The sequence below is a fragment of the Oryctolagus cuniculus genome, chromosome 6 (genome assembly GCF_964237555.1).
Source record: "Oryctolagus cuniculus chromosome 6, mOryCun1.1, whole genome shotgun sequence".
Lineage (NCBI taxonomy): Eukaryota > Metazoa > Chordata > Mammalia > Lagomorpha > Leporidae > Oryctolagus > Oryctolagus cuniculus.
The window spans coordinates 88,065,313-88,091,459 of record NC_091437.1 but is presented as its reverse complement, the minus strand read 5'-3'; the positions used below and the strand labels follow the sequence as shown (position 1 = coordinate 88,091,459).

Genomic DNA, 26,147 nt, shown 5'->3' with positions numbered 1-26,147 from the left:
CAAATTAGGTAACTGTGGCACAAAGAAAGCAAATAAATGTCTCAAGGCTTCATAGACAATAGTTGGTGCAGGGGCATTTAAATCTGAGACCAATAGAACAGGATGCTTTTTGTCATACTTATTTATTTGAAAGAGTTACAGAGAGGGAGAAACAGGTGTCAGGAGCTTCATCTGGGTCTTCCATGTGAGTGGCAGGTGTTCAAACACTTGGGTCATCTTCCACTGCCTTTCCTAGGCCACTGGCAGGGAGCTAGACTATAAGTGGAGCAGCTGGGACACTAACAGGCGGCCATATGGGATGCTGGCAAAGCAGATGAGGGATTTAGCCACTATGCTACAACACTGATCCCAGAAACCTAACATTCAACTGTCTTGTGAAGTGGTAATTCAGGAAGGAGACTGATGGTGTTTTTTTGCTATGTAACAATTCAAATTAAAGCAAGTAGTTCTTTGTACACTGAACATTTTTGCCTAAAAGTAAAAGTAAAATAAGCAATTGAAATTTATTAACTTTTTAAAAAGGCAACTTTCAATTAATTTTATTTACAATCTTTTTTAACTTTTATTTAATAAATATAAATTTCCAAAGTACAGCTAATGGATTACAATGGCTTTTTCCCCCATAACCTCCCTCCCACCCGCAACCCTCCCATCTCCTGCTCCGTCTCCCCTTCCATTCACATCAAGATTCATTTTCAATTCTCTTTATATGCAGAAGATCAGTTTAGCATATATTATTTTAAGATTTCAACAGTTTGCACCCACACAGAAACATAAAGTGTAAAATACTGTTTGAGTACTAGCTATAGCATTAATTCACAGTGTACAAGACATTAAGGACAGAGATCCTACATGGGGAGTAAGTGCACACTGACTCCTCTTGTTGACTTAACAAATTGACACTCTTGTTTATAGCATCAGTAATCTCCCTAGGCTCTTATCGTGAGTTGCCAAGGCTATGGAAGCCTTTTGAGTTCGCCAACTCTGATCTTATTTAGGCAAGGTCATAGTCAAAGTGGAAGTTCTCTTCTCCCTTCAGAGAAAGGTACCTCCTTTGATGGCCCGTTCTTTCCATGGGATCTCACTCACAGAGATCTTCCATTAAGGTCTTTTTTTTTTTTTTTTTTACCAGAGTGTCTTGACAAAGTCAATCTTTATTTAAAAAAATAAATAAATTAGCTAAACCCTGCCTTTAAATCTGTTTGGTTAAATTAACTTATCACATGTAGAATAATAAAGATTTAAAGAATTCTAAGGCAGGCTTTCAGTTTGGAATTCATAAGTGAAATTTAAAAATATTTAGCCTGGGGCTGGCACAGTGGCATAGTGGGTAAAGCTGCCACCTGCAGTGCCAATATCCCATATGGGTGCTAGTTCAAGTCCCGGCTGCTCCACTTCCAATCCATCCCTCTGCTATGGCCTGGGCAAAGCAGTAGAAGATGGCCCAAGTGCTTGGGCCTCTGCACCTTTGTGGGAGACCCAGAAGAAGCTCCTGACTCCTGGCTCAGATTGGCGCAGCTTCAAGTAAATAAATAAATCTTTTAAAAAAATATTTAGCTTAAGAGCCAAAAGGAAGTATTTAAACCTAGATCAGTGCAAAAGGGCTATGCAACTCTACATCATGAGACACAGAAGTTTCATTCAAACCCTAAGACTGAACCTGATGCCTTTCATCTTGCAATTTGACTAAAATACATTTTAATCAGTAGAGGAGGACTATATGATAAAGTTGTTCTTTTATTCTAAAAATAAATACAGCAATAGAAAATTCACCCTTTCATTCCTCAGGAGAGGAATCATTGCTCTTTGACTTTGTAAATTGCTGAAGGTCTTCTGTTACAGAGATGAAAGCCCTCAATATTTTATTGCTTAGAAAACAACTAAGTTTTGAGGAGTAAGTCAGGTAGTGATAGGTGCAGGTAGCATGGGACATAGTAGTCCATCATTTGATTCTTCAACTGAGTTCAGATTAAGGAAGGTATGCAAGACAGTAAGGTCAGTTTCTCCTGCAAACTACTGTTGATAGGTTCTGAGATAAATCACTGGTAGTCTAAGGGTGGGAATGACCCCTGAAATCATTTGTTCTGGTCTTACCAAAGCAACTGCAGATGGGACTCGACATTCAATAAACATGTAGTAGGCTAATTTTTAAGTTGACAATTTTGCATGGCTGGCGAATGATGTTAAAAATATCAAATGGCCCTTGGCAGAAAAAAGGTTCCCCACTTCTGGTCCATATTTTAAGTCACTCCATTCAAGAACTTGAAATTAACTCATTATTTGTACAAGCAAGTATTAAGCATCTTTAAAAGTCCACACATACAGGGACAGACCTAGAATATAGCAGTGGATAGGCAAGGCCCGTCTTTCTACATTCGTACAGTTGGCTGTAGGGTGCTGGGCAGGGCAGTAATAATGACAGCTAGGTAGGAAGCTAGGGAAGGAAATTACTAAGATCTACAGCTACAGAGAGGAAGTGGAGCTTACCTCTGAATGGGGCGGTTGAGTAAGGCTTTTAACAGGTTGACAATTTCGTTGATGTATTATTAAGAGTTGCCCAAGAGAATAAGATTAAAGCTTTTCAGACAGAAAATGCAGCATGTGGAAACCAAAGTGGTAAGAATAAGAACAGAGGTTCTTTGGAAAATACAAATCATTCAGCATGGCTGGCATGAGTTAGGCAAGTGGAAAAAAAAGGTCCAAGAGAGGTAAGCAAAAAAGTAATGTTTATAAGCTTTGACTTCCACTTGAAAGAGTTTGGAGGTTTGTCTATAGCCATTGGAGAGCTTGTTCTGCATGACCCTTTACCTAAAACATTGTCATAAGGGGAATTAAATCTTTAAATACAGCTGTGACAAGCCCTGTTTGCTGTAAAAAAAAAAAAAAAAAAAAAAAAAAGTGGCAGATTTACCATCCATGTTTTTGCAAAACCAGACTGTGAGTGCCATTAAATTGTTGCAGTGATGGACATTATATTGTATTAACTTCTGGGTGAGCACTCAGTACATACCTGGTGCTACAAAATGTCTGCGATAGGTTAATTGAATTTAACTGGCATATGCTGGTTATTGTTTCAGCCAGTAAAGGAAGACAATACTAAGAACAGCAGAAGTGACTTTGAGAGAATGTCTTCTGCAATTATAAAGCTCTTTTCACGTTCATTGAAAGCTCAGGAAGGACTTCCTACCTAGGACTCCTCTTACTACCATTGGCGAGGCAGTGCCTGTTGGTTAATTGATGTAAGTCACACTCATTTTCTATCTTTCTTCATTTCAGAATTAATTCCAAGCCACCTTTTGTGGCTTCAAACTGAGCATTCATGAAAATAACTCAGAGATTAGCTGCCCATTGTGTAATTTCAAAAAACCACACAGTGTAACCACCTTCCCAAATAGCAATGCGGTGGTTGCATTAAAGGTGCCTCTGAACAGATTTCATAGCATTGGAGATTAATGATTCTCCAGGAATTTTTCCCAGATAGATAATTTTTACTCCTGTTAGAATAATAAACGATCTTGAGTTCCACATAGGTCTTAATGTTCTATGATTGGCTGAGGAAATAGGGAAGGATCATTTCCAATATCGAAGCTTACACTGACAGTGGTACTGCATCATCTGCAGTCTGGAGGTGGGAGCAAAGCACCCATCATGTGCAGGAATCTAACAATATCAAGAGTGAGGCAGGACGCACAGAAGTTCTGCTGCTGAATGTCTGTGCTCCTTGGGCAAGTCACCCAACCTTTCTAACATCTTTCTTTGCCTGAAAAATTAAGGATGCTAGTACATTCTTCAGAGGATATTTGTGAAGATGAAGCCAAATGATTTATTTGCAGTGGAGGGTTTTGCCATCAATTCATGGCTTTCTTTCTCTCTGCCTTCTGGGGAGAAGTCTTTATTAAGAAAGCAAACAAAACAATAGAGATTTGGTTGGCAAAAACATTTAAAAAGAGATGAACAAAAATAAGGATTTTTTTTTTAGTAAGACGTTTTCTCTGGAGATCCAGAAAGATCTAAAGTTGCTTCCTCTACATACAGGAATGAGAAGGGAGAGAAGGAGAAGTGGTGACTACTAAGTAGACTCTGTGACCTGGTAGGAAAAATGGTGAATGAATCTATATTGAGCACCTACTGTCTCCCATGTTCTCTGGAAGACATAAGCATGAACACATTATACTATATGCTCCAGACACTGAGGCACAACTAGGGGGAGGGGTTCACCATTCAACTGCATGGTAAGAGGGAGCATGAGGAGCAGCAGAGGCATGAACGCCAGTGAGGTTATGAGCAAAGAGGCTGGAGAGGCAGACAGAAGCACAAGGTGCTTGATGCAGAAGTACACAAATTCTCCACCCTTTCAAGTCTGCCCTGGATCAAATCAGCCCAGGATTCTTAGTGTCAATGCACCACCTGCAGAGATCCCTGGCTCTGTCTCCCCATCCTCCTCCTTCCATAAGGAGATCCTGGAGGGCAGTGACTCGGGAATTTGCATTCACTTTTCTAATTCATAAGCCCTAGTATACTATAATACCAGGTTCTCAATAAGTGCTTAAGGAACGAATGGCAGCTACTGCTTCTGAGCACCTACTATGTGCCATGTGGTGTTTCCTGTTCAGAGCTCCTTTCACCCATTTCTTCCCTAGTGGACTCATACCCTGACTCACTGCAGATCTCAGCTCCAAGCCATTCGAAGGCCCCTTACCCTGTCACATTCCCCTTTAGACATCTCATGGTACATCTTATATCATTGTTGCAGTTTGACAGTTATGAGGAGCATGACTTGATAAAGGCACACTCTGCCACTAGCCTTTAAAGTGAGTACCCAGGAAATCAGATAATATGCCTGTATTTGCTCACCAGTGTTTTGCACATTGATCACAATGCCAAATACATAATAGAAATCAAATAAACATCTTTTGAATGGATAAATAAATGAGTAAAAAGAAGGAGGTAAGGAAGTTAGGACAAAAAAGAAAGGAAGATGAGGAGAAGGAAGGAAGGGAAGAGAGGGAGAGAAAGGCAGACATGCATTTCAGTCAGGAGCATCAAGACACAATATTCTTAGATCTCATCCTATTGAGGAGCCAATGCAGAGTTTCAAGTCAGTGATTTGGGAGAACACAAAGGATGCATGGAGCCATTGGTTTCATAGCTATCTGGTGTTTTAGTGCAGAACAAGAACATCATTAAAAAAAAAAAAAAAACTATGGTGAGGAAAAGTGTTCTATGTTCACAGTAACAAACTAGAATACATTTAGAGTTCACTAACTGTCTGATATTATGCATGGTGTCAAGGCTTTTTATGCTGGAAATCCAACACACAGAACACATGTCTACTAGATTATACTGTGATTATAAAGAAGAAAAGTGAACTGGAGATCATTCAGTTCCTGTAGTAAACTAGGTGACATTCAGTCTTTCGGGGGCCATGTTAAAAACTGAGTCTGCGGTTCAGTTATGTTCATCTCTGTGATATGATGAAAGATATTAAAAATCCAATTTTGAGATTCAAAATACAGGATGAGTACATTAACAAAATAATTAATATTTCTGACAAGTTGTATTAAGTCAAAATTGAAAGATTTTTTAAATCTGTGGTTTCCTGCTAGTGTGACAATGTTACTGCACTGCAAGGAAATATTTAGTAATCCTTCCAGATATTATGTACATATCCATGCTCAATGAGAATTTTAAAATGTGTTTCTCCTATTTGCAATTACTTAATAAGAAGTCTTCAAGAAGGTCATGGAAATGCACAGTATGAAAAATTATGCATGGGTTGGAAAAACTTTTTGCACCAAAATACACTTATGTTTTAATTAAATTTTTTATGAATGCTGTGAAGTACCCTTGTGTACGCTTGTTGTTTCTCATAAACCTCTTATACATGTAGCCTGCAGTACTTTCATGTTCTCTAAAGAAAATACAAGCAATTATGGAATAACTTCCATTAGCTTGTGGATCACAGCATCTACTTCATTAACCTATTGTACAATGGACAATGTATTGACAATGTTTGGCATAATATGGAGAATAAATTTATTCATATATTTTAAAGTTATCCTGACAAATTGGAGAAACATTCATGAAATGCATTAATGCTGTGTATTAAAATCCTTTAGCATGTACATTAATATCTTAAATCAATTAAAATTAAAATATGTCATTGTTTTCAGTGATTAAACAATTATGCTACAAAATAATGTTTTAGCATCAAGGACAGATATCACTTAAACTAAGGGTGGATTAAATCATTGGATTAAATCATTGATTCATTGACAGTTATTGCACATAACATCAAGAACATAACCACTTTTCCTATTGTACCCAAATACTCATTTAAATTTGCTTGTGAAACTTGAATTCAATTGCAAAATGAGTCTCACTATACATCTCACTCTTACAGACATATTGCTTCACTCTCACTGCAAAGCATTCATTATGCTAACTTTTCCACTGAAAAACATTTTTTTCTTTTTTAAAAATGTTATTTAAGGTATGCAAATTTCATTTATTTCATATATACAGATTTAGGAACACAGAGATACGTCCCACCCTACCTTTCTTCCTGCCTGCCCTTCCTCCTGCTCTCTCCCATTTCTACTCCAAATGTTATCAATACCTATTTTCAATTTGCCTTGTAGTCATAAGATTAACCCTACACTAAGAGTTCAACAAATAGTTTGAAGATAAAAAAGCACTGTTCCTCAATAATAGAGATAAGGGCTCCAAAAGATCATCGAATCTTAAAATGTCAATTTTACTCCAATACATTGCATTTTAGGTACTCTACTAGTTACCACAGATCAGGGAAAACCTATGTTATCTGTCTTTTTGGGACTGGTTTATTTCACTGATAGTTTCCAGTTGAATCCGTTTTGTAGGAAAGACAACATTTCTTTTTGTTCTTTTTCTTTTTTTTTTCACCATTGAGTAGTATTCCATGGTGTATATACCATTTGAGGGTCAGAACAGCAATACCACATCTTAGAGTGGGCCTTTTAAACTATTTCATTCATCTTCTTTTAGTAATTGTATATTTATGTGAAGAGACATGATAAAAATAAGACTTACCACCATGATGTATCGAGGTCTGTACTGAATGGTTCCAAACAAACCCAGTATGACAACTATTATATGTAGAAAATTTCCAAGAATTGGTGCCCACTGGAAGCCAAGGAAATCAAAGATCTGCCTCTCTAATGCTGAGAGCTGCAATAAACAAAGAGAGCTCATTGGCATCTAATCCAAGCATTATCATACCATGTTGATTTTTATTTCACAGTTGAAGAAGTTTGCATATTCTATTTTAGTCAGAGTATCAGTATCACTAGAATTTTGATATCTGTTTCATGTAGAGTTTTGTGTAGCTTCTTTCAGAAAATATACTAACTTTGATTATTATATTTCAAGTATCAGCACATTTTAAGGCTATATGAAGAGGTATGGATATCCTGCTTAAATCATTTTTTATAGTAGACAATCCAGACAGATATTTTATTACTTAAGTTCATTATTATTTTTAAACAAATGATTGACTTAAAAGAGCACTCGGAACAATAATCATGAACTTCAGGACTGCAATAGTAGATTGTGTATCATCTTGAGAAAGAAAACAAAACATGTCCCATATTGTGTGAAATGTACAGTAATCAAATCTGTTCACTTTCTCTTCCTTAGGCTGTCAATGATGACAATGATTCACCACTTTTTAAAAATGGAGCTTATTTATTTACTGACTTTGAACTTCAGACTCTGCTATAAAACTAGGGTTAAATATAGTCCCTTTGAATCACATTTTATTAATACTGTCCACTTACTTGGAAACTCAACTCAGATTAGGCAAAATCCTTTCTGAATACTCAAATAAAAATTATAGTGCCATAACAATTTTACACATGCCATGGTTTAGTGTACTTTTATTATATATAATTACATTTTAAACAACTTTAAAATTTGACTTTAAATGTGACTCAAATTCTACAACATATATACTTAAACCATTTATGATTAAACAGATGATGTTCAAATAGTTCAGTGAATACCAACAATTATTATCATGCACAAATTGTACTTTTTGCATTCTATATCTAAAATTTTTACAATTCCACCTGCTGTATTTGGACACTAGTGTTATATATTTCAGGCATTTTTCTGGATTTACGTTTATAAAATAGTAATTGTAATAAAATGATCCAGTGATTCTCCATACTAATGGAACTAGAAACTGCAGCTCTTAAATGAAAATGGCACCCTGGGTATTTTCCCAGTTATGTGGCAGGTGTATGCATGCCTGAATAGATTTAATTTCCTTAGACATAAAGAAATGTCCTCCATTCAGTCAGCGGAATTTACCTTGGTTAAAATTTGCCTTCAGCGAGCTGTGGAGGAGAAAAGAAAAGAGCTAATACCTAAAGACAGCCACACCAGGTCCACATTAATTTCATGGATATTTCCTGATCATGAAGTGATTTGTCACCATCTCCTGAATCCACAAAGGTACAGAAATGGATAAAACACAAAATAATCACAACAGTGGAAGAAACAGCACGGTGTGTCTATCTCCTGTTTGTCACTGCTTAGACTCATTAGGCCTCAGGAAGTTTCCCCTAAAAATGCAGCATTTTATTGGCACATAAGTGATATAAATATGCACTGCTTTCTTTCTTTTTTTTTTTTTTTTTTTAATGTCCAAACAGGATGGATATGCTCGGGAAAAACAAGTAACCCTGAAGAGCAGCCACAGGCAATTCATTCTGAAAGCAATCCTATTTTAAAGCTGACATGCATCACAAAAACATTTAAAGTGAACTTTTCAAACAGAAAGAAACCCATTTTCTCTCTGTCAGAAGATGTATGGATAGCATTCTTCTTTATGATAGTGCAGAAAACACATATAATCAGAGAAATCAAATTAATACCACTTAGTAGAAATCCGCTTCGTATGTCTCACTCATGTTATCTCTCATTTTGTTAATATTTACAGCCTGAGAACTTAAAAAATGAAGTTGAGTGGCTTGAAATAAGACCACAAATAAAAGGCCTCCAAAAAATAGGGAGGGGATCATACGAAGAATAAGGTAAGGGGCATCTGTGCAGCCATACACACTGTGGTAACTGAATTTGCCAGCTGTGTTTTAAAAGGCCAATAAACAACACCAACAAAACTTTCAAAAATAAAATAAAAATAAATATTTTTTGAATTATGTTATCTAAGCTTCATTTTAAGCTATTTAGCTGTTTAGTTTGCCAGAAAATATTTCTTTTCTAAATGTTATAATCTCTAGAGGCACTAGTTTTTCCTTTTCCTATTTTATTTTTTATTTTAATTTTTTTCACTTTTAACTGATATGTGAAAATTCCACATATTTATGGGATACCATATGAGGTTTTGATACATGTGTACATTTTGTAATGTTCAAACCTGAAGCATGATATTAAAAATAACGGCCAAGAACTATCAGATGAAATTCAATGATATGTAGGTTGCTTTATTAATGCAGAAAATGTATGAATGTATATTATAAATAACACTATCAAAGCTGTTCTACTAACTGATGAGATGAGGCCCGGCACGGGCCTGGGAATGCGAATTATGTCCTCTTTCCTTTTTTTTTTTTTTTTAAAGATTTTATTTATTTGAAAGACAGAGTTACAAAGAGGTAGAGACAGAGAAAGAGAGGTCTTCCCTCTGCTGGTTCACTCCCCAGATGGCCACAATGGCCGGAGCTGTGCTGATCTGAAGCCAGGAGCCAGGAGCTTCTTCCAGGTCTCCCACGTGGATGCAGGGGCCCAGGGACTTGGGCCATCTTCTGCTGCTTTCCCAGGCCATAGCAGAGAGCTGGATCGGAAGAGGAGCAGCCAGGACTAGAACTGGCGCCCATATGGGATGCAGGCGCTTCAGGCCAGGGCTTTAACCTACTGCGCCACAGCGCCAGCCCCCATGTCCTTCTCTTTCCACCTCCATGGTCACTGATGTCATGTTGGAAACTTGATAATAACCATGATGGAAATATTTACAACATGGAAGCTAGGAATCATTAAAAATCAGCTTTGTTTTGAGAACCTCTGGTTAAACATTTACCTGCACGTTACTGAATAGGAAACCTAGAGAACAGTGGTTATGACTTAGGAAAGTAGTGAGAGGAAGTTCACCTCATTTGTCATGTGGGATCAATGGAAAGCAATTGGTCCACAGAACAGGACTGAGAGCTCAAGAAGTACACCTGCAGAGGTGCCAGAGCAGAAAAGAAAATGAGTGAGACATTTGAAGGATTAGAAGCTAAAATAAAGGTGGAGAAATCAACCCCAAAGAAATGTAGCAGAAACTACAGAGAAAATTAAACCAAGCTGTAACTAGCGTAAAACAGAGTAGGTGTTCAGGCATCTGGGCAGCAGTTGGGATGCTGCTTGGAACACTCCCATCTCCTATCAGAATTCCTGGATTCAAATCCTGGCTCTGCTTCCAAGTCTAGCTTCCTGTTAATGGGGTCTTTGGAGGGCAGTAGGTGATGGCTCAAGTTCCTGCCACCAGGTAGGAGACCCGAATGGGCTTCCCAGCTCCTAGCTTTGGCTTTGCCGAGCCATGGCTTTGTAGGCATTTGGAGAATGAACAAGTAGAAGGGAAAATCACTTCCTGCTTCTGTCTCTGTCCCTCTTTCAAATTAACGAAATTAAAGAAAAAATAAGCTGGCGCCGTGGCTCAATAGGCTAATCCTCCACCTTGCGGCGCCGGCACACCGGGTTCTAGTCCCGGTTGGGGCGCCGGATTCTGTCCCGGTTGCCCCTCTTCCAGGCCAGCTCTCTGCTATGGCCAGGGAGTGCAGTGGAGGATGGCCCAGGTGCTTGGGCCCTGCACCCCATGGGAGACCAGGAAAAGCACCTGGCTCCTGGCTCCTGCCAGGATCAGCGCGGTGCGCCGGCTGCAGCGGCGGCCATTGGAGGGTGAACCAGCGGCAAAAGGAAGACCTTTCTCTCTGTCTCTCTCTCTCACTGTCCACTCTGCCTGTCAAAAAAAAAAAAAAAAAAAAAAAAAAAAAAAAAAAAAAAAAAAAAAGAAAAAATAGAATAAGCATCATGGACTGAAAGAACAATGGAATCATTTCTAAGTGAAAGCTAAAGTAGGTAAGAATATGGAAGCTATGGAAAATATGGTGAAAAAGAACATGTTTCTTTCCCTAACCAGTTACAAACTGAATGGCAATCAAGGAGTTGGTGTTGTGGGTAAAGCTGCCACCTACAACACGAGCATCCCATATGGGTGTTGCTTCAAGTTCCAGTTGCTCCACTTCCCACCCAGCTCCCTGACAATGGACTGGGAAAAGCAGCAGACATTCCCCAAGTGTTGGGCCCCTGCCACTCATTTGAGATCTGGATGAAGCTCTTGGCTCCTGGTTTCAATCCGGCCCAGTGCTGGTGGTTGCAGCCATCTGGGGAATGAACCAGAGAATGGAAAACTCATTCTCATTCTCTCTCTCTCTCTCTCTCTCTCTCTCTCAGAAACAAATAAGTAAGATTTTTAAAAACTTAAACATTACATATTGCAGGGTTTGGAATGTAAATATGAAAAAGCCATCAAACATCAAACTGTAGTAGAGAAATGTAATCCCAGCTCACACTAGGTACTGCAAAGAGAGTATTTCATATTCATTATTATAACAAATGATGTATTGGTTTGTAACTTTCAGAATCAAAGTGTAAAAACTTGAAAGTCTTTATTACAGTTACAGAACAAAATAAAAGTGTAATTTGACAAGATACACTGTACCTAACAGAGGCTGGAATATGCTGTGTCTATATTTTGTGTAGCAAAGAAAGAAGAAAGCTAAAAGGAAAGTGTTTTAACAATCTTCCTGTAGGATCAGGCATTTTCTTATACTTATCAGGCTACAAAGTGAAAATAACACTTCCTATAAGTCTATGAATCATTAATCATGCTCTACATTTACCATTCATACTCCCGATAACTCAAGAAATGTCCCTGCATTCTCATTTAATGCCCAGTGTTAATACAAATAGGAGTGCTCTTGAAATACAGTAGATCTCCTAGTGATCCACACAATATGGTTAATTCTTCACATGGTATTTTAGTTAGTGAACTTGAGAGGTAGATAGAGACCCAGGTAGAAAGACAAAGCAGCTGCTAGTGAAATGCTGATTCACTCCCCAAATGTCCATGAGTTGGGAACACATCCAGGTTTTCTTTTTGGATAGCAAGAACCCACCAACCTGAGTTACCATTGCTGCCTCCCAGGGTCCACATTAATAGGAAACTAGAATCAGGAGCCAGAGTTGGGATCCAATGTGGAGGTGTGAGTGCTTTAACTGTTAGGCCAAAAGCCTACCCTCACATGTTATTTTATATAATTGCTCATAATAATTATTCCTGATTGTTAAAATCAACTTATACTTAATAAAAGAGCTACAAAAATTAGGTGACCCAACTTCTTCCTGGGCATTTGCCTAGATTGAGTCTACAGATGAGGCAAGAAATAAGGCTTGTTCTGAAAACATGAGTAGCCTTAGAGATTCAACGTCACAGAAAGAAAGAAAAGTGATCTGACTTTTACACTCATTACCCTTGGAGTTCTCCTCCGTTCACTAGAGACAGACACAACAAAAAGAAGGGGGAGTTTCTATGTGTATACAATGTGAATTTTCTTATTAATATAAAGAGAACAGACTTAATGTACTTTATAGATACAGTTTTTTTTTTTTTTTTAAGAGCCTAGGGTGATTACTGATGCCATAAACAAGAGTGTCAGTTCAATAAGTCAACAACAGGAGTCCCTGTGCGCTTACTCCTCATGTAGGATCTCTGTCCTTAGTGTGCTGTACATTGTGATTTAATGCTATAACTAGTACTCAAACAGTATTTTTCACTTTGTGTTTCTGTGTGGGTGCAAACTGTTGAAATCTTTACTTAATATATGCTAAACTGATCTTCTGTATATAAAGAGAATTGAAAATGAATCTTGATGTGAATGGAAGGGAAGAGGGAGCAGGAAAGGGGAGGGTTGCGGGTGGGAGGGAAGTTATGGTGGGGGGAAGCCATTGTAATCAATATTCTGTACTTTGGAAATTTATATTCATTAAATAAAAGTAAAAAAAAAAGATACAGTTCTAAGAATATAACCATACTTCCTACTCTCCCTCACTGTCTACTTCCCTCAATCCCACTCCTTAAGATATGAACAGACTTTGAGATGGGTCCAGGAATTCTGACATGAATAAAGTTGGATAAAATTCAAAATAGTTTAACTTACCACCTCTTTGATTTTCAGTACCATTTCCTGTGTTTTGAATGACCATCGGTACTTGCCTAGCTAGGGAAAGTGGAACTGAGAATATTCAAACAGTATTTTCCTTCTTGCCAAGTGTGGCTGTCTAAGTTATAACTTAAACTATTTAATTAAGGGAAGCAATTGTCTCCAGAACATTTAAAAAGACTTCTGGAATTTTGTACATATATTTTGGTCCCTATATCCCAAGGAAGTTGAACAGGCATTTACTATTTTTACAGTTCAGTAATGAAGCTGTCAACTACTTGGTCAAGTAAATAATATAGGAGCTCAGAAAATGCTGATAATCCATTTTTTGAAGAAATAAGCAGCTGTGGATAACATATCAGGGGAAGTTTCCTGTTAAAAGAGGAATAGACATTTCAAGGCAAATAGACAGATTTGTAGAGGTCATTGAGTTGAATGAGTGTACCTGAAGGGCATCTGGGTATCACAGATTCACTGGGGATGTTCTTTGTGTATCTTGTGCACTAACTCAGCATAGCAACTGGCAGCATGAACATTATTTCACCAACTTCTCCACAGGTTATGGAATAAGCCAGTGAATAAAAGAAATGCTCAAGAGCTTGAAAAAACAGAAATGCTATGTATATGAGATTAACACTGCAATTATTTCATACCCATTCATCCAATTTGATGCTCAGAAAAGTGAGAAAATTATTATCCATATTTGATACATAAAGATACTCTGAATTATCAGCTACTTAGCAACAGAGCTGGGATAATCACCTTTATTTCCTGACCATGCAACTCTGAAATCATGTGGCAAAATGTGCATTGCTTATGAAGTCAAATTCCTCTTTATTTATTAATTTGAGACACAGATAGATTGGGAGAGAGAGAGACAAATAGAGAAAAGCTTCTGCTTCATTTCCCAAATGTCTGCAGTGGAAAAGGGGCCAGAGCCAGGAGACAGGAACTCAATCCAAATGTCTCTTGTGGGTGGCAGGAATTCAACCGATTGACCCATCACCACTACCTCCTAAGGTCTGCATTAGCAGGAGGCTAGAGTCAGGAGCTGGAGCCAAGTTTTAACCCAGCTGTTGCATTATGGGAATTGGGCATCTTAACTGCTAGGCTGCATTCTCACTCATGTAGTTAAATTTGAAACTTTGTCAAAAAGGGAGTAGAAATAACAGAAAGCATGGTGGTGTATTTTATAATTTAATCACCTTTCTGCTCCACCCCACTCATTTCTAGATGTGGCATTCTTTCCCTCCATCTTTCAGAAAAGGTAAATTGCACCTTTCAGAAACTTTTTAGCTGTACTGTCTTAGTCAAGCTTCAATTTTTTCATCAAAGAACATAATGGTCATATTTGACTAAAAAATGCACATCAAGAACATAGAGGGCAGTAAGTAGAGAGAGTGGTATTTAAAATTTCCTGTTGTGAGGCAGGTTGAGTCACTGCTCAGTCACTTCCCGTATCGGAGTGCCTGGTTTGAGTTCTGTCTTTGATTTCAACCAATTTCTTGCTGATTTGACTGAAAGACAGGAGTTATCAGCTCACATATATGGGTTTCTCTACCCATGGAGGAGACCTCTATGGAATTCCTGACTCCTAGCTCGTGACTTCAGCCTGTCCCAGCCCCAGCTATCCTGAACATTTGGAGAGTGAACCAGTAAATAGAAGACCTCTGTCTTCCCCACTCCTCTCTCCCTCTCTGTTAATTTGATTTTTTCTTTTAGAAAAGATTTGTTTTATTTATCCAAAAGGCAGAGTCGCAGATAGAGAGAGGGAAAGACACAGAGAGAGAAATCTTCCATCTGCTGGCTCGCTCCCCAAAATGGTCACAATGGCCAGGGTTGTGCGAGGCTGAAGCCAGAGGCCAGGAGCTTCTTCTGAGTCTCCCAGATGGGTACAGAGCCCAGGGATTTGGATCATTCTCTGTTGCCCTCCAAGGTTCACCAGCAGGAACCTGAATCAGAAGTGGAGCAGCCATGATTCAAACCAGTGCCCATATGGGATGTCAGTATTGCAGGTGGCAGCCTTACCTGCTATGCTGCAACACTGACCCATAATCTGCCTTTTAAATAAAGAAAATAAAAATAAGTTTCCTGTTGTTATTGCAGTACTCTAACAAATTACCCAAAGTTACTCTTGCTTATTGTTTTCTGCAGTTCGGAAGTCCTGAATGGGACTCTACGGTCTATAATCAGGCACCATTAGAGCTGCCTCTTTCTGGAGACTCTGGGGGATATTTTTCTGTCCTTGCCTTTTCCAGCTTCTAGATTAAGATGCCCACATTCTTTTGTGTGGGGCTCATCTTTTTTTCTCATCTTCAGAGCCAGCCATAGTGGTCTGAGTCCCCGTGATGTTAAGCCTCTATTTCCTTTCTCATCCATCATCATCTTCCCTTGTGATTACACTGGGACCTCCTGGATGATCCAAGAAAATCTGTCTACCTCAAGGCCAGGTAAATACTTAATTCCACCTGTGATGTCAATGCCCCTTGGCCATGTAAAGTAACAGATTTACATGGTCTAGCAATTAGGACAAAGACATCCTTGGGGGCCAAAATTTTGCTTACCACACAGGCGCTATTTCCTGCCCATTCAATATCGGGTTCCTTCAGGGTTGGTACCTTGTCCCAAAGTGGGGAGGTTTCCAAGTCTCAGTCAGCCCCTGATGAGTCAAGGAGGAACCCGGACCTTTCTTCTTCCCTCAACCATCAAAAACTGCGTTGGAGTTAGCATTACTATCTATTCCAGCCCCTGCTATGACCAACATCAAACCAGCCTGCACATGCAGAAGCAGCATTATAATTCAAAAATTGTGATACAAGTTCCTGGGATTTTGATGTAAAATATGTCTTTAACTCCACAAAGTAGTTATGAAGCTCCATCAACAAGACATAATGGAAAAGAAAAGAGCATTTCCAGTATATATGCAGCAATATGTTCTGTATATCTTAGAAATATCCTACTCGGGATGAAAACATTATGAATAAGTCCTTATTCCTCATCTCAAGAAAATCATTTTCATGTCAATGATGAGAAAATCATTTAGGCTCTGTGGAGTACTGATTAGTTACAGCATTTGGTTCTTAGGTAGCAATTTTTATTTTCGAGCCACTCTACCGATATTAACCAAATTCAAGATACTCCAAATTTTTCAAGAAGAATCAACTGAAAGAGCTTTATATTTAGTCTCTCAACAGCCCAGGTACTAGTATGATTTGCAGTGGCAGACTTTACAGAATCACATAATGTCAGATGATTTAGAGAAATGAAAAAAAAAAATACACACACATACACACACACACACCCATGGAAAAATGGAGAGGCAAATATGACACATTTTTTAAAATGCTTTCAATTCAACCATTAAATGCAATCATTCTTTCCTTTTAGATTTAGTCTTAAGAACCTAAAACCATTAATTTTGGGGTTTTTTTGTTCATTCATTTCTTTATTCAACAATTCCCACGGAGAAGGCTCTGAGGATACAAAGAAAAGTGGCAGAAAGGTACAGATCAAATAATCATAATGGAATATTAGATATGCTGTGGTCGAAGAATGTTCAAAACGATAAAGAGCACATAACAAAGTGTGCTAACTTCTGCCTGACATTATTAGTATATTCTAGACACCTTTACCTAGAGCTATTAAACAAGGTTCTCAAAGAATCAAAGATTCTCCAGCAGAGAAAGACAGGGGCAGAACAATTAAAGCTGAAGGCAAAGCACAGCATTTCTAATAGTTGTGAAATGTCTAATGTGCCTCTGAAATTAATGCCTAGAAAATAACCCAATTGAGTTCTAATAGATTTAAGTCTACTCTCAGAGATTTATATTAGTTGTACAAGTTGTAGAGGCAACATTGTGCAGTGTAAACTGCACAAACTCTTGAGCCAGACTGGTTTTGAGTCCCAATTTCATCACTTATGTGATCCTGAGCAGTATCTTTAAACTTGGTATATCTACTTCTTAATTGCAAAATCAGGTGATTAATAAAATTAGAATCATGTCAGGGGATCCCAATACAATCCCATCAAGGTGGCATGTACCAATGCCATCTCACTAGTCCAAGTGATCAATTTCAGTTCACAATTGAACACACTGATAGGTCTAAGAGTCAAAGGGATAACACAAACAAGACTAGTGTCTGCTAATACTAGCTGATAGAATCAAAAAGGGAGAGAACGATCCATCATGGGAAGCGGGATACACAGCAGACTCAGAATGGCAGATGTCCTAAATAGCACTCTAGCCTCAGAATCAGCCCTTAAGGCAGTTGGATATGGCTGAAGAGCCCATGAGAGTATTTTAGGCATGGAAAGCCAAGACACCCTGGGGGGGGGGGGGGAAGAAGACCTAAATGGAAGATCTCTGCAAGTGAGATCCCAGTGGAAAAACGGGGCCATCAAAGAAGGAGGTACCTTTCTCCGAAGGGAAGAGAGAACTTCCACTTTGACTATGACCCTGTCTGAATAAGATCAAAGTCGGCGAACTCAAAAGGCTTCCATAGCCTTGGCAACTCATGACTAGAGCCTAGGGAGATTACTGATGCCATAAACAAGAGTGTCAAATTGTTAAGTCAACAACAGGAGTCACTGTGTACTTACTTCTCATGTGGGATCTGTCCTTAGTGTGTTGTCCAATGTGAAGTATTGCTATAACTAGTACTGAAACAGTATTTTACACTTTGTGTTTCTGTGTGGGTGCAAACTGATGAAATCTTTACTTACTATATGCTAAACTGATCTTCTGTATATAAAGATAATTGAAAATAAATTTTGATGTGAATGGAATGGGAGAGGGAGCAGGAGATGGGAGGGATGTGAATGGGAGGGAAATTGGGGGGGGAAGCCATTGTAATCCATTAACTGTACTTTGAAAATTTATATTTACTAAATAAAAAATAAATTAAATAAAAAATCTTCATTTGTTTTGCTGATTAAATGAGTTAATAAATAGAAGGTACTTAAATGCATCTTGGTAGATGCATACATACACATTACATGTATGTGTGTGTAGTGTATGTGTGTGTATATATATACATTTGTTTCAAATAGTTTATGGAATTAAAAGATAAGTGGAAGAGGAAGCATTGTGTTGTAACAGGTTAAACTATCACTTGGAATGCCTGCATCCTATATCAGAATGCCTGGGATCAATTCCTGCTTCTGCTTCTAATTCAGCTTCCTACTAATATGTCCCAAGGCAGCAGAAGATCGTCCAACTACTTGTGTTCTTGCCACCCAAGTGGGAGACCTGGGTGGAGTTCCTGGTTCCTGGCTTCAGCCTGGCCCAGACTCAACTGTTGCAGACATTTTTGGAAGTGAACCAATATATAGAAGCACTCGCTTTCTCCCCCTCTCTCCCTCTCCCCCTCTCTCCCTCTCCCCCTCTCTGCAACTCCCCCTCTCTGCAACTCCCCCTCTCTGCAACTCCCCCTCTCTGCAACTCCCCCTCTCTGCAACTCCCCCTCTCTGCAACTCCCCCTCTCTGCAACTCCCCCTCTCTGCAACTCCCCCTCTCTGCAACTCCCCCTCTCTGCAACTCCCCCTCTCTGCAACTCTGCCTTTCCTTTTGTTTTTAATTTTTTTTCTATAATGTGAACAATTTCATGTAATTCATGTATACAGAAAAAAGAGCGAATGATACTTCCCATACTACTCCCCCCACCTTCCCTCCTTCTTTATTTTTTCATTTAATTTTTGCAGTGCTATACTTTCAGTTCATTTTATAGTCACAAGCTTTATCCTCCACTAAATAAAGAATTCAATAAGTTAAAAAAAAAAACACTCTTCTTCAAGAGTATAAACCAGGGCTGTAAAGAATGAATCCTAAAATGTCAATTTCACTTGTCATTCTGCTTTCTATATAAGTGAATAAATAAACAAGTGATTTTTTTAAAAGAAAAGGCAAGTTTACTTTGATGCTAAGAATTTTGAAATCCATGCATATAAGGGACAATTCAAAAAGTTCATGGAAAGTGCATATTATGAAAAATGATTTATGAATTACAAAAATTTTGTAGCAAAATGGACTTATGTTTTAATTCTAACTTTTATATATTTATGCTCAAATGCATATTTACATGCTTTCTTTAACATAAATATGCTCACAAAAATGATATTTATAATTGGAAGAAGAAAGTAGAATCTACCCAAATGTTCAGTATTATGGTATATTGAAATGTATGTGGAGCAGGCATTTAGTCTAGCAGTTGAGATGCTTGTTAAAATGCCTGTATCCCAAATAGCAGTATCTGAGTTCAATGTCTGGCTCAGGTTCCTGACTCCAGCTTCCTGTTAATAAGATTGTGGGGGGCAACAGTGATGTTCTAAGTAGTTAAATTCCTGACACTCACTTGGACACTTAGAAGGAGTCCTGGGTCCTGGTTTCAACTCAGCTACTGTGGTAGAAATTTGGGAAGTGAACTGGTGATTCCAGTTCTCTCTCTCAATTAATAATTTAAAAATATGTAAAAGTATATGTTGATATATATAAATACTACATTTTATAAAATAATGTCTATCAGTATATATGATATAAAATTTGATAACAATGTTATTTAGAAAAATGTAAAATAGGATTTTATTTGATAATACATTTTTATCTTTCATGCAATCAATAAATATTTTGAGTTCCTTCTAAGGGTATGAGATGCTTGTGTATATATTACAAGTAAATCATATATCTACATACGTGTGCATGTGTGTGTCTATAAACAAACCATATTAAATCCACTTGTCTGAAGTATATCTGAACAGTGGAATGTTAGCTGTTTAAAATTTTTGCTATTTAAACTTTTCAAAATAATTTAGTCAACAAACATGGATTACTTGTATTAAGAAAAAAGAGTATGCTCTTTTTCTCTTTATGTATTTTACCTCAATTCACAGTAGGAAATACATTTACAACTTCTATCATAAACATCTGCAATAAAATATCCAGTAAATCTTAACTTTATTAGGTTGCCATAGTCTGTTTAATTCTATTGTATTTTATTTCCTTATGTAATCCTAGGCTTGAAAAATGAAATTGATTTCCAAACTACAAACGGACTAGGGATATTAGTTTTCAAAACACAGGTAAGAGCAAGTACTGAGGAAGGTACCTCTGAAGGGGGAGAAAAAGCAAAATATGTGCTTGGAAAAGACTTTGATATTTACTTACTAGGTATTGTTAAGCCTTAAATGGTTTATTTCTTGCATAAAGGAATTTTTAAACCACAGAATGCCTCAAAAGTCCCCTTGTCAGAAGTTTGGAGGTGTCTTGACTGTTTTGTAATGGGAATGGGAAGGTGTTAGAAATAAGAAGAATGAGTCTTGAATTGATGCTAGGAACATGGTAGAATGTACTGCAATTATCAGATGAGAAAAGATGAGAACCTGACCAAGACCACAGCTAAGGGAATTCAGAACAAGGACAAGGGGACTCATCAAGGAATCAGAATCTAAGGGACAAGTTTCTGTGAGTAGGGAATAAACCAGGCCAGTTTGGCTTACATCTTCTCTCTGACCAAAAAAAAAAAAAAAAAAAAAAAAAAAAAAAAACTTGCTTGGTAGCCAGGTAGCCATTGTTTCAATCATTGAAAGCTGAAGCAAACATGAAACAAATCTTGAAGCAATCTTGAAGCAAAACAATTACAATCTTGAATCTCTTATGATCATACACAAAAAATCAGATTACAGATTCCAATGGTAGGGCTTCCCGTAGCCTTTGGTTTGAGGCAAATGAAAAATCTCATGTTCATTGTTCATGTATGGACTGTGCACTTTGATAAAATCCAGAGGCTTTGAACCTCCTCAGTGAGCTCAATACTAGATATGGAAGCACGTTTGCACAGAAAAGCCAAGTGCCTTCCAGTGGTAGTCAACCCAATGTAATCAGGATAATTCAAACGATCCGTAAGCAAGCAGCACAAAACATTTTGTAAGGAAACCTGCAGCCTACTGAAAACAACCGCTGGGTTACTATTGTGGGTTAATTGTCATCCAGTTAGCTTAACTAGAGACAGGGCTTTTACCTCTGAGGTCTAACACAGGGAAATTAAGTTCTTACCATGAAGAAAACTTTTAGAAAATTTCCTTTGGTGGCATGTGTTTTAGCAAGCAACAATACTCTTAGCACCGGCCTTGTAGCGGAGATGATAAAACCACTGCCTGCATGCCATCTGAGTGCTGATTGGAGTCCAGGCTGCTCTACTTCTGATCCAGCTCACTGCTGACATATGCAGGAAAGCAGCAGAGGATGGCCCAAGTTCTTGGGCCCCTGTACTCACATGGGAGTCCTGGATGAACGTCCTGACTCCTGGCTTCTGCCTGGCCCAGTCCCAGCTGTTGCAGCCATTTGGGGAGTGAACCAGGAAAACCTCTCTCTCTCTCTCTCTCTCTCTCTCTCTCTCTCTCTCTCTAACTCTGCCTTCCAAATAAATAAAAATGAATCTTAAAAAAAGAAAGTAATCATGCTCCTTACTGATAGACTCTCATCAAGAGATGGGCATTTATACTTGCTGTCTAGCGACACAGAAGACATTGACATAAACATAACACAACCCCCCCCACACACACACACACACACAGACAAATGGGAGGAATGTTCTCATGCCTTATTTCATACTAACTTGAGAATACTCTGGATGAGAATTTCACAAAAAATAGAAGTTCACATTTGCTCAAGGATATTCATTAATCTCTAAAGAGGGTGATTTCATCACTTGATACCGCTTCTAAGTATCCTACCCTGGCCAGAAATTATCCTGAATCCTAAGTTGTCCAAATGAATGCCTCCTGCTTCCATCTCCCACAGAAGCCGACCTTAAAAAACGCAGCCACAGTCCACGCATAGTTCAAGCTAGGAATGAGGCAACAATTTTAGCAAAAGCCCAAAGAGCCAATTTGTTACACAACAGCGATTGGAGATTGAATTTCAACCCTCCAGTGGAGCCATAATGGATCTGAGAGCACTAAAGTCAAACCCCTAGGCTAGGTGACCTATACAAGCCCACAAACAGCTGGCGGAAACATGCCCACCATGGCATTTAAGACTCCCGTGGTGGTTTTACGTAAATGGCAACACAGCATGAGAAGACAGAAGAGGGTTATGGGCCAAAAATCTTCTTAAGGCCTTTTCCTCATTTATATTTGTAGGGGAGACCTTTTGCAAGCATTATTTCTGAACATAAAACACACTTTCAAGTAGACGTTTTCAGGAAAAGCTAAGTATTTCCTTTTCTGAAAATAATAGGAAAAATTGAACACTTCAAAGTATGCTATACACAAGCCATTCTTATTTGACAATTAAGACAGATAATAAGAACAGAAGTAATAAGCTAACACCCTTAACTGTTTTCTTTCTGTGGTTCTCTTCCTAGCCTAAGTTCCTCAAGTAACAGCGGAGTATGCCACTGTTGCTGATATCCTGGGAGGGGGGAGCCACTGAAAACTGCAGCAAACCACTGATAATGACCAATCCTTGGTAGTAGATTTGGAGAAAACCTCAAACAATAATTAAGGTATTTCTGATGTACCTCCTTGTGTTTTCTTTTCTTTTTTCACGCTTATCATTAACCAACACTTGGTGAAATGGCCTTCAACAGTTCAATGTGGGAGTCTCACTTCTTCAGTCTCAAGGGAAAATTTGAATGTCTCTTTTAATTGTGCTTATTAGAATGTTTCTCAACACACCAATGAAGCCTGATCACTTCTTAGTTTTCAGATTTTGAGATAGTAAATGTGAAAACTGGCTAAATCAAATTGAAGCTAAGCTATGATCTGATTTCTGAATACACTTGTAGTCATGAGGACTCAATATATGTTAATTTTTTGAGCCATGGTACAGAAAAACTGTCAACATTTTGAGCTTTTAGTATACTCATAACCTTGCTTCTAGTGAAGATATATATTCAATCTCCAATCGCTGTTGTGTAACAATCTTATGTGATTAATTAATTATAATTATGAGAGGCTGGCACTGTGGCATAGTGGATAAAGCTGCTGCCTGCAGTGCTGGCATCCCATATGGACACCGGTTTGAGACCCAGCTACTCCACTTCCAATCCAGCTCTCTGCTATGGCCTGGGAAAGCAACAGAAGATGGCCCAATTCCTTGGGCCCCTGCACTCACGTGGGAGACGGAAAAAGCTCCTGGCTTCTGGCTTCGTATCAGCACAGCTCCGGCCAGTGCGGCCATCTGTGGAGTGAACCAGTAGATGGAAGACTTCTCTCTTTCTCTGTAACTCTGACTTTCAAATAAATAAATAAATCTTTAAAAAAATTATAATTATGAATTGTCGCTCCTCCGCGGGCTCGCGAGACAACGACACCGAACCGGACACTGTTGTTTAAGCGAATGACTCTGCGTTGTGCGCTCAAGTTCGCTCCTGTGCTTACCGCATTCTAACAGCATTCCACTTGGTGTGTGTCTGCATTCTTGTTATTCTTTCAGCGCGTGGTGTGAGATGTCTGCGGAGCCTCGCGGCGCATAAGTGAATCCCCCCACGCCGCTTCTATCTCGCCTTTATAGTCCTCTCCCACCAATCCGTGCTCCGCTGCCCACGTGCTGAGCACGCCGCTTTCCTCCAATCAGAGGTTGGGTCAGCTCCTGCAACTCATTAGTCAAATTGATGAAGCAGCCGAAGCTGCTGTGTAAAGCTTGTTTACTCCCTCTCAGCGCCATGTTGTGGGAGCCGGACCCTGCTTCCCACAATGAATACAACTATAACTACATCTATAATTAAACAGCATATCATATGATCTTATGTTATAAAATTAATATATTAATGTATAATAGCATTTGATCATGTTATATAATTATAATAATTATTAATATTTATTGACTAATGAATTACTGTTTCATGCAGCAGCCTAAATGAACAACCTGTTTACAATGTGATGACCTCTGATTCAGAGAGCCTCACATATTAAAGTAAAAGAACTAATGCTTTTACAAATCCATACACCATAAAGTTAAGAAAAGTAGAAAGACCTAGTATGTGCTTATTACCTGCTTTATGGTAGGTATTACATACAGTGTCTTATTACGTGCTGTTAGAACCCTATGAAGAGAGTGTTCTGTCCTCATTTCACAGTGATTTGACTGAGATCCTCATTCACAGAGGAATCACCACCTGTGAGTGTCGGGACTTGCCTGAGCACCTTTCTGCGGCAGCTTAACTGCCTGCACTACAATGCCAGCACTAGGATGCATCATATTTAAGCTCTGAAAATTAAAGAAAAATTATCTCGATAGTGACCACAGAAAAATAACACATCCTTTACAGGGGATAGCCATTTTAATGAGATTTATCATCCGAAACTTTCAGAAGCAGAATATAGTGACACAGTATTTGTCAGACGCTGAAAGAAAATAAAACACTCATCAACTGAGAATCCTGTAGTGTACTCTGCAAAGATATCGTTGAGAATGAGTACATATCAAGACATTATCAAAAACCTTTGAAAGTATTTTTTCACTATTAGAATCACCATAGGAGCCCAGCACCGTGGCTCACTTGGTTAATCCTCCGCCTGCGGCGCTAGCATCCCATATGGGCGCCGGGTTCTAGTCCCGGTTGCTCCTCTTCCAGTCCAGCTCTCTGCTGTGGCCTGGGAAGGCAGTGGAGGATGGACCAGGTGCTTGGGCCCTGCATCCGCTAGGGAGACCAGGAGGAAGCACCTGGCTCCTGGCTTCGGATCGGCGCAGAGCCAGCTGTGGCGGCCATTTGGGGAGTGAACCAACTGAAGGAAGACCTTTCTCTCTCTCTCTCTCTCTCTCTCTCATTGTCTATAACTCTACCTGTCCAAAAAAAAAAAAAAAAATCACCATAGAGATAGCTAAGAGAAGTTTTCTGAATGGAAAGGAAATGATCAACAAAAATCTTGGAATATCAGGATGGAAAAAAGAGCATGATGATTACAGGAAAGCAGTTGTAGAGCGTGGTTTCCTTCTCCCTTTGAGCCTGTGAGTTATGTGTTATGGCTGAAGCAAAACTTTTAACATTGTTATGATTCCAAACGTAAGAGTGCTTCAGAAAGCTCATGGAAAAATGGAAATGAAAGGTATATTTATATTGGTTGCAAAAATTGAAATCAACACATGAACTGTTGATAATATGTATTTCCATAAACTTCTCAATACCCCAAATATATGTGAAGGAAATATTTAAAACAATCATATAATGCAAGGAAGGAGATAAAGTGATATAAAGTGAGGTACAGTTTCTGTACTTCACCTGAAGTGGTAAAACGATGACATTAACATACTGTGATAAATTATGTCTTCATGACAGAAGTCACCTAGAAGCTATACATGCAAATAAACCCAAATTATAATGGAAAAATCAAAATGGAACTTGGAAAAATGGGTAAGTAATCTACAGGAAAACAGAGAGATTTTTTTAAAAAAGTGAGAACAGAAAATATAAAATAAAATGTTAGATGTAAATCTTACTATATGGAGATCATGTTAAATGTAAATTATCTAAATACATGTGTGGGGAGCAACTCGGACTAGACTAAGTTACTGGAATTAAGACTTATTCTATGCATCTGCTCTCCCACAATATGGCGCTGGGAGAGGAGAAAACAGCTTCTACCCAGCTGCCTCTCACCAACTTGACAAGCTGCAGAAGCTGCTCCTGATTGGAGGAGAGCAGCGTACTCAGCGTGTGGGTAGCAGAGTTGGGATTGGTGGAAGAGGACTATAAAGGAGGAGAGAGACAACATGCACCAGGAACATCTAAGAGGAACACCTGTGCAGCCCCCGAGAGAGCCGGCCGGCGGTGTGCTTCTCCCCTGCGGAAGTGGGGAAAGTGGCCAGGGGGAACCGCCCTTCCACGGAGGTGGAAGGGACGGCAGCCAACCTGGGAAGAACCAGCAGCAAACCCGGGGAGGGC

At 38.8% G+C, this 26,147-nt stretch overlaps 1 protein-coding gene across 2 annotated transcripts in view; it reads right to left on the bottom strand.

Annotated features, from left to right (window-relative positions):
- Positions 1-26,147, bottom strand: part of NKAIN3 (sodium/potassium transporting ATPase interacting 3) — a 772,255-nt gene that overhangs the window by 419,058 nt on the left and 327,050 nt on the right. For both annotated transcript variants that reach the window (XM_008255564.4, XM_051843801.2), the window contains exon 2: positions 7,072-7,209. In XM_008255564.4, the coding sequence (XP_008253786.3) occupies positions 7,072-7,209 (138 nt within the window). The remainder of the gene's footprint in view (positions 1-7,071; positions 7,210-26,147) is intronic.